This window comes from Pseudorasbora parva, chromosome 3, assembly GCF_024679245.1.
Source record: "Pseudorasbora parva isolate DD20220531a chromosome 3, ASM2467924v1, whole genome shotgun sequence".
NCBI lineage: Eukaryota > Metazoa > Chordata > Actinopteri > Cypriniformes > Gobionidae > Pseudorasbora > Pseudorasbora parva.
This window is the reverse complement of record NC_090174.1, coordinates 45,040,618-45,054,647: the sequence shown is the minus strand read 5'-3', so window position 1 is coordinate 45,054,647 and position 14,030 is coordinate 45,040,618. Positions and strand designations below refer to the sequence as shown.

The 14,030-nt window shown below is 35.8% G+C and overlaps 1 protein-coding gene across 1 annotated transcript in view; it reads left to right on the top strand.

Moving 5' to 3' along the window:
• The window catches only part of si:ch73-321d9.2 (uncharacterized), a 52,152-nt gene extending 40,902 nt beyond the window's left edge, over positions 1–11,250 (top strand). Inside the window, exons 2-6 of the mRNA XM_067439124.1 lie at positions 3,330–3,382; positions 8,113–9,119; positions 9,321–9,476; positions 9,713–9,805; positions 10,520–11,250. Coding sequence (XP_067295225.1) covers positions 8,133–9,119; positions 9,321–9,476; positions 9,713–9,805; positions 10,520–10,828 — 1,545 coding nt within the window. The 5' untranslated portion in view covers positions 3,330–3,382; positions 8,113–8,132 and the 3' untranslated portion in view covers positions 10,829–11,250. The remainder of the gene's footprint in view (positions 1–3,329; positions 3,383–8,112; positions 9,120–9,320; positions 9,477–9,712; positions 9,806–10,519) is intronic.
• Positions 11,251–14,030: the final 2,780 nt, after the last annotated feature.

The following is a 14,030-nucleotide window of genomic DNA, read 5'->3' as shown; positions in this document are numbered from 1 at the left end:
ATAAAGGCAGCCGAGATATAGCGCCTCCAAATGGGCCAACAATGCAATAGCTATTCTAACTGTATTGTCATATATGTCAAATTAATGGATCCATAACTTCAAAATGCTACAGTAAAAATGTCTGAAATTCTGCATGGTGACAGTCAGGCACACTGGGTATAATGCCCCAGTGCAACTTTGAACGCACCCATAAAGGCAGCCGAGATATAGCGCCTCCAAGTGGGCCAACAATGCAATAGCTATTCTAACTGTAATGTCATACATGTCAAATTAATGGATCCATAACTTCAAAATGCTACAGTAAAAATGTCTGGAATTTTGCATGGTGACAGTCAAGCACACTGGGTATAATGCCCCAGTGCAAATTTGAACGCACCCATAAAGGCAGCCGAGATATAGCGCCTCCAATAGGCCAACAATGCAATAGCTACTCTAACTGTATTGTCAAATATGTCAAATTAATGGATCCATAACTTCCAAATGCTACAGTAAAAATGTCTGGAATTTTGCATGGTGACAGTCAAGCACACTGGGTATAATGCCCCAGTTCTACTTTGAACGCACCCATAAAGGCATCCGAGATATAGCGCCTCCAATGGGCCAACAATGCAATAGCTATTCTAACTGTATTGTCAAATATGTCAAATTAATGGATCCATAATTTCAAAATGCTACTGTAAAAATGTCTGTAATTCTGCATGGTGACAGTCAGGGACACTGGGTATAAGGTTCCAGTGCAACTTTGAACGCACCCATAAAGGCAGCCGAGATATAGCGCCTCCAATAGGCCAACAATGCAATAGCTACTCTAACTGTATTGTCAAATATGTCAAATTAATGGATCCATAACTTCCAAATGCTACAGTAAAAATGTCTGGAATTTTGCATGGTGACAGTCAAGCACACTGGGTATAATGCCCCAGTTCTACTTTGAACGCACCCATAAAGGCATCCGAGATATAGCGCCTCCAATGGGCCAACAATGCAATAGCTATTCTAACTCTATTGTCATATATGTCAAATTAATGGATCCATAACTTTAAAATGCTACAGTAAAAATGTCTGGAATTTTGCATTGTGACAGTAAGGCACACTGGGTATAATGTCCCAGTGCAAATTTGAACGCACCCATAAAGGCAGCCGAGATATAGCGCCTCCAAGTGGGCCAACAATGCAATAGCTATTCTAACTGTATTGTCATACATGTCAAATTAATGGATCCATAACTTCAAAATGCTACAGTAAAAATGTCTGGAATTCTGCATGGTGACAGTCAGGCACACTGGGTATAATGCCCCAGTTCTACTTTGAACGCACCCATAAAGGCATCCGAGATATAGCGCCTCCAATGGGCCAACAATGCAATAGCTATTCTAACTGTATTGTCAAATATGTCAAATTAATGGGTCCATAACTTCCAAATGCTACAGTAAAAATGTCTGAAATTCTGCATGGTGACAGTCAGGCACACTGGGTATAATGCCCCAGTGCAAATTTGAACGCACCCATAAAGGCAGCTGAGATATAGCGCCTCCAAGTGGGCCAACAATGCAATAGCTATTCTAACTGTATTGTCATACATGTCAAATTAATGGATCCATAACTTCCAAATGCTTCAGTAAAAATGTCTGGAATTTTGCATGGTGACAGTCAAGCACACTGGGTATAATGCCCCAGTGCAAATTTGAACGCACCCATAAAGGCAGCCGAGATATAGCGCCTCCAATAGGCCAACAATGCAATAGCTATTCTAACTCTATTGTCATATATGTCAAATTAATGGATCCATAATTTCAAAATGCTACTGTAAAAATGTCTGTAATTCTGCATGGTGACAGTCAGGGACACTGGGTATAAGGTTCCAGTGCAACTTTGAACGCACCCATAAAGGCAGCCGAGATATAGCGCCTCCAATAGGCCAACAATGCAATAGCTATTCTAACTGTATTGTCATATATGTCAAATTAATGGATCCATGACTTTTAAATGCTACAGTAAAAATGTCTGGAATTTTGCATGGTGACAGTCAAGCACACTGGGTATAATGCCCCAGTGCAAATTTGAACGCACCCATAAAGGCAGCCGAGATATAGCGCATCCAAATGGGCCACGGGTGCCATTAATTCAAAGGCTCTTCTAACTGTACTGTTGTTCGTCAAATTCGTTGGTTCATAAATTCATAACGTTACAATAAAAAATATTAGCATTTTTATGAATATATCCAATCACGATGGGTATAAAGCACCAGTGAAATTGTTTACGTCCCCAAATGAGTCCACAATGTGATGGCTCTTCTAACTGCATTGTCAGATTGTGTTCATAACATCAAAATAAGTAACCATAATGCAATGGCTCTTTCAAGTCAATTTAATTAATCAATAAATCAGAAAGTACAGTTGTAAGATTACAAATTACAGTATTGACAAATACCATATATCCATTTAAGAAAATTTAGTTCGCATTTTAAAGCAATGATAACATGATTATACATTTTGTATTTCATCCATATTCGATGTTCTGGAGAGCTTGTAGGTGTCATCTGGTGTTGGCTCATCTGAAGTCTTCGGAGGCTTGATCCAAGCTGGAGCTGGCATTAATCTCTAGTTACCTTACCTTTTATTGATTTATTAATGTATTTAAAGCATTCGAGTGCAATAATTGAAATGTAATTATATTGTATGAACATTTATATTTTTACAGTCATTTTCACTGATATTTCAGTAATTACCTTTTAAAATGGTTTATTATTATTTTCTGAAAATAGACACTATAGTATCAAGGCCCCTAAAAGTGAATAAGAGAAAAACAAATGCATGGTCCCTAAATTGAGCTGATAGCAAGAGCATAGGCTATTGTAATTATATTGTATGTGCAATGTATATGTTTACAGTCAATCTTCGCTAACAATTATTCTTTTATTCTGAAAATGGACACAAAAGCAACACAATCCCTTAAAAAACGCGAAAACGAGAAAAACCGCACGGTCCCTAAAATGAGCGTGAATAAGAAACCAAAGACGCGGAAGCGTCGCGTCTTTTAAGGTGGACCGGATAGCGTCAATAAGAAGCTGCGAATAAGAAGCTGGATTCAGCCTCGTTATGTAATCTGACTCCTGCTGCGTTTTGCATTAATGAAATTTATTGAATTAGAAAATTTAAGACGAAGAATTAATATTCCATTGTTTCACCTGTCAGCATAATGCAGTATAGAACAATATCACCGGTATTTCTAAGGTTTAATTAATAATTACAGTCTAGTGATTATTATGGATAGTGCTAACTGCCCCAACAACAAAACTGTGAAATTTCAACTTTTCCTTTGTTTTACAGGTTTGGATTTGCTTTCTGGCAATATCGCAATTTTGGCCTTCTTGCAGAATTTGGTGAGTCCCAAAGACAACTTTAAACATTATTTTCATGTATTTTTAAATAAGAATGACTAACACTAGAGAATAACTTTGAAATTACCACAGAGGTATCCTTGCTAATATTATAGACACTACATAATAGTATGAAAATACACTGGTAGGTTCACTTCATATCAGTATTTAATATATTTATTACATTTCGAGAAAATGACCCCAAATCAAAACTAATCTAAAGTTACCCAATTTAATGTGGTTTCTTTTACCAGGCAGTATAAATCAGTAAAACGCAAAGTTATTTCATGCAGCTTAAAATGTCCTTAAAATGTATATAAAATATTAGTTAAAGTGATAGTTCACCCTAAAAGGAAAATGTGATGTTTATCTGCTGACCCCCAGGTGTGTTTGTTTCTTCAGTAGAACTCAAATGAAGATTTTTAACTCCAGCCGTTGCTCGTATGATGCATGTCAAATGGGGTGTTTTCTATGAGAGTAAAAAACACAGACATACGAATCCATATTAACCTCAGCGGCTTGTGGCGACACACTCCTGTCTTAAGACACAAAACGATCAGTTTGTTTGAGAAACCTAACAGTATTTATATAATTCTTTACCTCTAATACAAAACCATGTACATCAGCCATCCTTGCGCCATCACTGCCTGCAAGTGAGATCAAATTACACTAAATGGTGTAGAGATACACGCAAGAGATCACTTCTGCCTCTTTTGCATCCCATTGAGATGCGCCATATCGTGTAATTTGATCTCAATTGCATGCAGTGATGGCGCGAGGACGACTGATGCACATAGTGTTGTATTACAGGTAAAAAAAAACTGATATAAATACTGTTGGGTTTCTCACAAACCGATTGTTTCGTGTCTTAAGACATCAATGTGTCACCACAAGCTGTTAAGTTTAATATGGATTCGTATGTCTTTTTTTTACTCTCATAGAAAACACCCCATTGACATGCAGTATACAAGTGACACCTGAGTTAAAAATCTTTATTTGTGTTCTACTGAAGAAACAAACACACCTACATCTTGGATGCCCTGGGGGTCAGCAGATAAACATCACATTTTCATTTCATTTTCATCCCTTTTAAAGAGAGTGTTTTTTTTTTCGTGTCAAAAAAGAAAACGCTATGGATTTTGTGTATCACAGTAAAAAAAACCTATTCACTTAGTTTACTCTGAGCTATTATGATATTAACTTCTCGCTTTAAAAGCATTAGTTTCCTGCTAAAGAAGTTTTGACAACACACAACTGATTCTATAAATTACATGCAAATGTACCATGCTTTTTTTTTATTTCCTAGTCTTCAGATGAATGTGGAAATGCAAGGGCTGTGGTACTTCTGTTTCACGAAGATCTGAGCTCCTTAAACATTATAAGCTTGAACACAGACATTATGGACGCCACCATTCTTACGCATGCATCTATTTCAACTGTCCTTGTACCTGCAAGACGTGGAAGGCACTTTTAAGCCACTTATCAAGAAGTCATCATCCCTCCTCACAAACTCATCTGACAACGTTAAAATGTCTCTTATGCAATTCTATTCAACATTCAAACTTGAAAGACTATTTTAAACATATAGCACAGCATCTGAAAAACAGTGAAACAGTTGATTGTGTGTTTCAGGGTTGTTCATACAAAACAAATATTTATGGTTCATTTCGAACTCATAGAAGCAGAAATCATAAGGATTGTTCAGTTAATGATTTAAAGCTTGAAATACTTGAGAAACAGGGGTCAAGCCCAGATATTTCTGTTGAAAGTCATATTTCTAACAGTATCCAGATTGATAGTGTTTGTACTGAGCTCTCAGAGGATTTACATACTGAAAACTTAACTGACTTTAGTTTGGATGATCAGGCTTTAAATGATTTGCCACGAAATGTTGAGCTCAAAGTTGCCTCTCTCTTACTAAAGCTAGAGCATATTTATCTAGTTTCTAGTGTGGCTGTTGATGAACTTTTGCAAGAGTTTGACTATTTAATAAGCACTGCTTCTGTCCCTCTTATCCATCAAACCATATCTCAGCACTTACAGAATGTTAACTGTCAAGTAGAGGAAACTGTTCTGCACGAAATAGCATCTGCTCTTTGTAAGTCAAATCCTTTGTCAGCTTCATTTGGTGGTCATGGCCCACTTTCAACTGCTTGGAAGCGAAAGGCGTTCTACAAAAAACATTTTGATATTGTAGAACCTATAGAATATGTGCTTGACTCCCAAAACAGAACATCTTTTCAATACATTTCTATTCTAAAATCTTTACAGCAGATCCTAAGTTGTCAAACGTTTTTGGAAAAAGCAATCAACTTGAAATCTCACCATCAAATTAAATCTGATGAAATTCAATATAATTCCTTTTATGACGGTATTAATTACAAAGAAAATTTGCAATTGTCAAAGGAGTGTGCTATTTCACTTATTTTGTATGTAGATGATTTTGAAATCTGTAATCCCCTCGGCACCTCCAGAAAAAAACATAAAATCTGTGGAGTATATTGGACATTGGGGAACTTACCTGCTAGTTGTCACTCATCGCTGTCTAATATATATTTAGCTGCACTTATTCGTAGTGAAGATGTTAAGTGCTATGGTTATGAGAGTGTACTGAAGCCCTTAGTAGATGATCTTATTACATTGGAAGTAGAAGGACTGTTTATTGCCAAATTAGGAAAAAGTATTAAAGGATTTGTTCATTGTGTAGTAGCAGACAATCTCGGGGCCCACGGTATTGCAGGTTTTGTGGAAAGTTTTTCAGGTAAATATGCTTGCAGATTTTGTACAGCAGAAAATGTAGACATTCAAACAAAAGAAGTCAAGTCAGGAGTTTTTTGTGCAAGAAGCAAAGACGTTCATACTTCTCATCTTAAAGCTATTGAAGAGAATTCATTGTTTAGTTATTTTGGTGTGAAAAAGAAGTGTGTGCTGTCAGAAAATCTGTCATATTTCAGTGTGACACAGAGTTTTCCCCCAGATATAGCTCATGATATCTTTGAGGGAATTGTCCCTGTTGAGATTGCTCTTTGTCTTATGGTGTTAATTTCTAAAAAATATTTTACATTAGCCAATTTGAACGAAGCAATAACAACATTTCCATTGAAGTGGACAGATAAGGTAAACCGTCCGCATGTTGTGCCCCTCTCGTACTCTACAAGGAAAACAATTGGAGGGAATGTACACGAGAATTGGAGCCTGTTGAGATTTCTTCCTCTATTGATCGGAAGCAGAGTACCTTCAAATGAACCAGCATGGCATGTGCTCTGTGAATTAAAGGACATTGTAGAACTTGTTGTTGCACCTTTTCACACTGAGGACTCTATTTCTTATCTTGACTTCAAAATATCAGAACACAGGACAGTGTTCCAAGAAGTTTTCCCCCATGAAAGAATTCTGCCTAAACATCATTATTTGGAACATTATCCAGGGTTGATACGCCAGTTTGGACCTCTTGTTGCTCTATGGACTATAAGATTTGAAGCAAAACATAGCTTCTTTAAAAGAGTAATTCGTCATACAAACTGTTACAAAAATGTATTGTATTCATTAGCTCAAAGGCACCAATTTCAGACTGCATATAATCTGCACATGTGTAGATTCTCTAAGCCACCTTTGGAAGTTGCTGATGTATCCACACTTCCACTTGATGTTATCAATGAGGATATTGCTCAGGCTGTGAAACAGAAGTACCCACATTTGGACACAGTGGACCTTGCAAAACATGTGTCCTACAACGGCTTCAACTATAGGATTGGAATGGTGGTAGCCCATGGGACACTGGCTGGACTTCCTGAGTTTTGCGAAATTGTGCACATGATTGTTCTACAAGAGACACTCATTTTCATTGTCAAAAAATTGGACGCCTGGTACCTGGAACATTATCGATCTTATGCCTTGGTTATGTCTACTACTACTACACAACTAAGGCTTGTTGGGGCGGATGAGCTGACAGATCCCTACCCTCTGGTTTATTACGTGGTTGGTGGACAGCGCCTCATCTCTCTGAAGAGATACATACACGCATAAGGTTGTATATGGGTTTGGGTTTACTTTAGATATTGCACTTTTTTTTTTAAACGATTACTTTTGAACTAATTTTAATTTGATAAAATGGGCAGATAATGTATGTAGTATCTGCAATACACTAACACGCTATTTAAATCATAGCTGAAGTGTTTTTTGTTTGTTTTTTTAGATGTTAATGAAGTGGGCATCAGAGACTTAATTAAATGGTTCCCTGTTAAACTATGAATTGCATAGCTAGTATTCAGTGTATAATATTAATTGTTAGTTAGTACACCTTCTAAATACCACACAAGTAAATGAAAAATACCTTCTGCACTTATTAGTACACAAGCAGTTAGTACTTAAGCTTCATCAATCTTCAAAAGGCCTACTTGTATACCGTACAAAAGTTATTCATAGCAATTTTAATTCTACTATCCATGCAGGCATATCACTAATGAAAGACATTTGCTGTCCTTTTTCTAATGTACAAATTAAACTGCTAAGATCGCATAAGGCCTTAGCATATTGATTTAAACAAATATTCAGAATTTAGTGTAACATTTTATTTAGTTTAATTTAGAAAATATTCACAATTTAGTTTAACTATTCACCAGAACAGTCCAAAGATATTTGTAATTCAATTAATTTGTGAATATGAAACTAAGATGTTATGGCCAATTGTGTACTACAGCTAATACTATTGTTTATTTTCTTGTTTTAACTAGATCCTTTTGGATGGGCAGACATGGCAGTTAAAAGGCCAGCCAAGCTGCGGGTTATTCTGAATCCCGATGACACCAGGAAGCTAATTCTGCCTCATGGCATTCCAGAATCAATTGAGCATCTTATGGATGAAGTCAGGAAAGTGTGTGGGTTAAATGGCAATTTAAGGCTGCAATACCAAGACAGAGACTTTGGAGATGCGCTAGTGAACTTGACGTCTACTGCGGAGCTTGAGGATTTGGCAACTATCAAGGTCATCCCAATAACTGATGATTGTAGCCAAGTAATCACACTCACTGTCTGTGACGATATAGCTCAATCAAATGACACAGAGCTCCTGTCCACTCCCTCTAGTTCGGTCTCTACAAGAACTCAGATGTGGCCATGTGAGTTTCTGATTCCAACATTCTCCTATGACACTGAACTACAGTTAGAAAAGGGAAATGCTGTGTTCAGGTCAAACAGCACAAGGTTGACACTGAGTTCAAAAACAAAGTCAGATATTTTGGACAAGTTAGCAGAAGAGATATTCAAGTTCAAAGCCTACCCAACAGATGTTGACTTCAGTCACGTTGCTGAGGCACTAATGAAGAAACACCCATGCCTCTCTGAACCTGGCTCATACAATGGTTGCTATGGGTGGAAGCAGCGGCTGAAGACAAAAATGGGCAACTACCGAACACAGCTGAAGGGCCTTGGGTGTTCTGAAATACTTGTAAATTCCCTTAAGTCTAAAGCTCCAGAGGATGGATTCCCAGCAAAAAAAATCAAGAGACCTAAGAGAGGAGAGGCCAACCACATACCTGACATTCCAACCGGAGAGACTCCAGACAAGTTGGAAGATGAGAGACTATCACTTTTAAGTGAAGTAAAGAAGCGAAACAATCAGGCAGTGGTGAAGGCCAAAATGGACAAGACTTTTTCCCTGCGAAGGCAGGACATCGTGGCAAAAGGATCGGCAGTGGACGAGTTGAAAGAAAGGTGGCCTGCATTGTTTACACTGGATGAGGCAAGTTACTTTTTTATTTTATTTTTTAAACGCAATAGATCAGTGATGATCTGTAAAGTAAATTATTATCCTGTCATTAGAAACTGAAAATTGAGCCAAAATGCAGGTTTTGGCACCTAATGTCAAACCCAAGATCTTACTCACATCACAGTTATATTTACATTCGCATTTACTATTCTTTTTGTTTTTATTTTTTTTAAGATCAATGCTGAATTTATACATATAACAACTATTCCACTTCTAACACGATTCCTGGCATCTCTGGACAAGCACCACAGCAAACTAATAGAGATTGTCAGAAACAAGGGCGGAGTTGTTAGAGAGAGGGCCCAGAATATTCTGAATGTTCTTGATCAGGTATGTACTTGCACAACACATCAAATTGTATTCCTTGTATCACATAAATAACATATTCATTTTGTCAACAAGTTGCAGAATTAGATTAGGCCTTTTAACCTCCTTTTTTTCAAAGCTTTTGTAACTATACAACTACTATAACTCTGAGCACACAATTGTGTGTATTGTTTGCATCAGTGAAAATGCACAATTGGACTGCATAAGAGTGCATTATGTGTGTTTGTGCTCTCATCTAGAGCCTCGAGGTGAATCAAAAAAGGGAGTGTCTGCTAAAATGCCTTATTGTGTACCTTGGAGAAGATGTGGACAAACTTATCAAGGAGTATCTGGTAAGTAGTTTTGCATTAATCACTTAAGCTGTAGATAAGTTAAAACATCACATTTTTTACTTTTAAACATGGTCTTAGCCAGCGATGGAAAATTCTATAAAAAGGAAACACCACATGTGACTCTGCCATTTTGTACAAAATAAAAGCATTTCAAAAACAAACCTCCTGGTTAAACATTAAAGTATACTAGTGTGATCAACAGAGCAACTGTTCATATTTGATTTAATATTTCCAAAATTATTCACAAATATTGCCTTTTTTACTCATCAATTTGTCATTGTCTACTTATTAATCTACAATTAATTACTTCAAAAATTGTAAGAAAACAAGTTGACAAAAAGATTGAATCCAATATTTTGTGATAATGTCTCCAATTGAAAATTTTCTAGTGACTAATCACATTTAAATTTTTCGGTTGGCCGAATTGAAATTCTGTGAATTGATGCAATTTAATTCACAGAAATTCAATCCGGCCATCTGAAATTTTTTGATGTGATCAGTCACTGAAAAATTTTCAATTGGAGACCTGAATTTCATTCATGTATTTCAACACTGAGGATTACTTAAAAATACTATCTGAAAAATCTTGTCTCATTCTCGTGAACCCAATCTCGTGTCTCATATCACCCCTAGTATCTGCTGGTCTAGACACAGCAGACACTGATTTTATCAAAATAACTTTGTAATAAATATCTCGTCTTTGTCCTTTATTAGGTTGCTCAGAAGGAGGAAGCTGAAACTGAGCTTGAGAGATGTACAATGGCAGTGTTTGTCATCAAGGAAGATGAGGATCCTCTCCAGCCACCACGTCACATTGGAATTGTCATTGAAGGTGTGGAGGTCCTTAATGACTTGCCATCAGTCCCACATGCATGTGCCATGTTGTTTGGGCTCATGTGTGTTTTAAATTTGAGCTATCCAAGTGAGCTCAAATACACCTTTGATGCATTGCAGAAAATTTTCATGGAGATAGAACCCAAGAAAATGACACGCAGAGTGTTCAGTCTGAGTGTCAAGCTCTAAATAAATCAAAGACATTTGGATACAGGATATGTTTTATAGCTTGTATTCAAATAAATTTGAACCAAAATGACCATTGTTGTTATATATATGTTAAACAAGTTAACAGAGCTGTTTCTGTTTTATAAATATTGAGGCACTGATATCAACACATGCATGAATACAATGGATTTATATACATATGTCATTGTCAAAGTTTTACATACCATATTACTGTGGTTAAGGTTAAAGAAAGGTTGATTTTTACATTCGTAATGGTTCAAAACAATGTGACTTTCATACTTTCCTGGTAATTTTGTTTAAGGATATCCAAGTTTTAAGACTGATAAAAGGTCTGTTTATACTGCTTGGGTTAGTTCACCCAAAAAATGAGTGTGATGTTTATCTGCTTACTCCCAGGGCGTCCGAGATGTAGGTGTGTTTGTTTCTTCAGTAGAACTCAAATGAAGATTTTTAACTCCAGCCGTTGCTCGTATGATGCATGTCAAATGGGGTGTTTTCTATGAGTAAAAAAAATATAGACATACGAATCCATATTAAACCCTGTGGCTCGTGATGACACATTGATATCTTAAGACATGAAACGATCGGTTTGTGTGTGAAACCCAACAGTATATAATTTGTTACCTTATATCAGACAAATCTTGTCTGATATTCCCAACACCATTACTTCCGGCTAAGAAGGTCAAAAACGGTGCAATCATATATATATATATTCCTATGATTGCGTCGTGTTTTTGACTTTGTTCGGTGGCAGTAATGGTGTTGGGAATACTAGATGAGATTTGTCTGATATGAAGTAAAAAATAACATACTGTTGTGTTTCTGGCAGAAAGCGATCGTTTTGTGTCTTAAGATATCAATGTGTCATCACGAGCCACAGGGTTTAATATGGATTTTTATGTCTGTGTTTTTTACTCATAGAAAACACCTTATTGACATGCATCATACGAGCAACAGCTGGAGTTACAAATCTTCATTTGTGTTCTCCTGAAGAAACAAACACACGCACATCTCGGACGCCCTGGGGGTCAGCAGATAAACATCACATTCATTTTTGGGGGAACTATCCCTTTAATTTCATTACATTACATATCTCAAGTTTTAAAGGAGAGGTGTACAAAACAGTTTTACATTAACGTGTTTACATATAGAGGAAGTTTATGTAAGGTTTTAAAAAAAGAAAAGGGTCTTAAAGACCATTTACTTTATTCCTCAAGTGTTGATGTGTAAAATGCATACCGGCTTGCCTTATTGGCAGCACAATTTGACAACAGTGATGCATCTTATAAAAAGACAATATCTCAATAAACAATGTCTTTTGAGAGAATATTCCTGTCTTTATTTATAGTAAGTCAGCTATTTTCTGACAAATGTTTTTGTTATATTTTTAAATGTACTATTTTATATTAAAGCAAGTTTAGCTTTTGTTCATGGTAAAAGTAAAGTTGTAACAAAGCAAAAATAAATATTATAGTACAATTTTGTCTTTTGGCTAAAGAAAATATGATTAAGGTATTATTCAAAAATATAGTTTGTATGGAATCAGAAATTCAATTTGAGCAAATTAAAAAAAATTGCTTGTAACAAAATTACAGCATTTTATTTAGTTTAGACCAAACTAAAAATTATACTTTGTCATTATAGTAAAAAGCAAGTTTTTCCAAAATGAAAATTTAAGTTGTACCAAAGTAAGAAAAATGATTTATGGCCTCTATAATACGCAATATTTTAACTTTGTGTGAATGTAATTTTTTTATCTTGGGCAGAAGAACTATTTTGATTTATATTAAATTAAATTGTAAAGTTTCAACCAAATTAAAAATATAGCTTGAGGAAAAACTAATAAAATTAGCTGTAACAAATTACAGTAATTTTTTTAGGTTGACCCAAAGAAACATTTTTTTCAGTGAGTTTTGAGTTGCTGAAGTCACAACTGATCGATTCACCAGCTCTCAGATTCTTTGATGTCAACAAGGACGTGACTCTTTCTGTTGATGCAAGCTCAGAGGGTTTAGGTCATCTTGCAGGATGGACATCCTGTAGCATATGGTTCAAGATCCCTTACTGACTGCCAGAAAAGCTGTTTGACCAATCAGATGAAAGAGGCGTTTCAGCGCCACCCACGTGTGGAGATGAAATATCAAACCCCTAAACCGATTTGTAAAACACAAACGAAAATGAAAAATTGAGCCAAAATCTCATTGTTCGTTTTTTAAACTAAACAACAACAACAACAAAAAACTTATTTATCTGTTCTCATTATTCCATTCCAAACAGGAAATTAAATTATCAGATGAGACACGGACCATACACAGACCCAAAACTCACTGAGCAAGACTGATCAGCATCTAATGCATCTTCTCAATTGCTCTTCAAATTTGTTTTATCATTGAATCTGCACCGTTCCGGTCTGAAGATTTTTCGGTCCGGGTATCGTTCGTTCATTTGTTTTTGCTTTCACAAATGAAAACGAAAAAACGAGAAAACAACTCCTTTGTTCGTTTTTTCGTTTTTTTAGAAAAACGAAAAAACGACATTATGACTTGATTTTTGGTTTTCCGTTCTTGCACAGAAATCGGATTGGCAGGAAATGGATTCGTGTTTTTCAAAATAAGAGTTTTACCAAAACTTTATTTGTTTGCCTGTAAAAGCATGCTATTTGTCACCCAATTATTTGGCTTCTTTGACTGAAAAAATCTATTGAAATAGCCTAAATGTAAAACATTTTACTCACTGAGCATTGAGTGTTGTCATCATACAAATGTAAATAATACATGTATTATTTGTTTTAGATGTTTTTATTAACTTAAATTTCAATGAATAATATTTTATTTTGTTATATTAATATAATAAAATGTTAAGTTAATGCTTCAGTTTATGTTTGCACTACAAACATCATGATGGAGTGGCACAATTTACACAAAAATAATTAATATGCTTTCAGGTTCCTAGAACAATTAATATGCAACATGCTTTTAGTCAAAGTTTGGTGGTAGGCTAATATTACATCGTCATTATAATACAATATAATGCATGATGTGCTCACTCGGTTGAGAGAAGATCCAAACTCTAATAATAAAGCCAAGAGAAAACTGTATTTTTAAAATTATCGTCATAGCTATCTGTCCTCTAATAGCCAGACACGATGTATGGCTATTATGACCAAATAAAGGGAAGTCGGTATCAATAAAATATTTTTTTC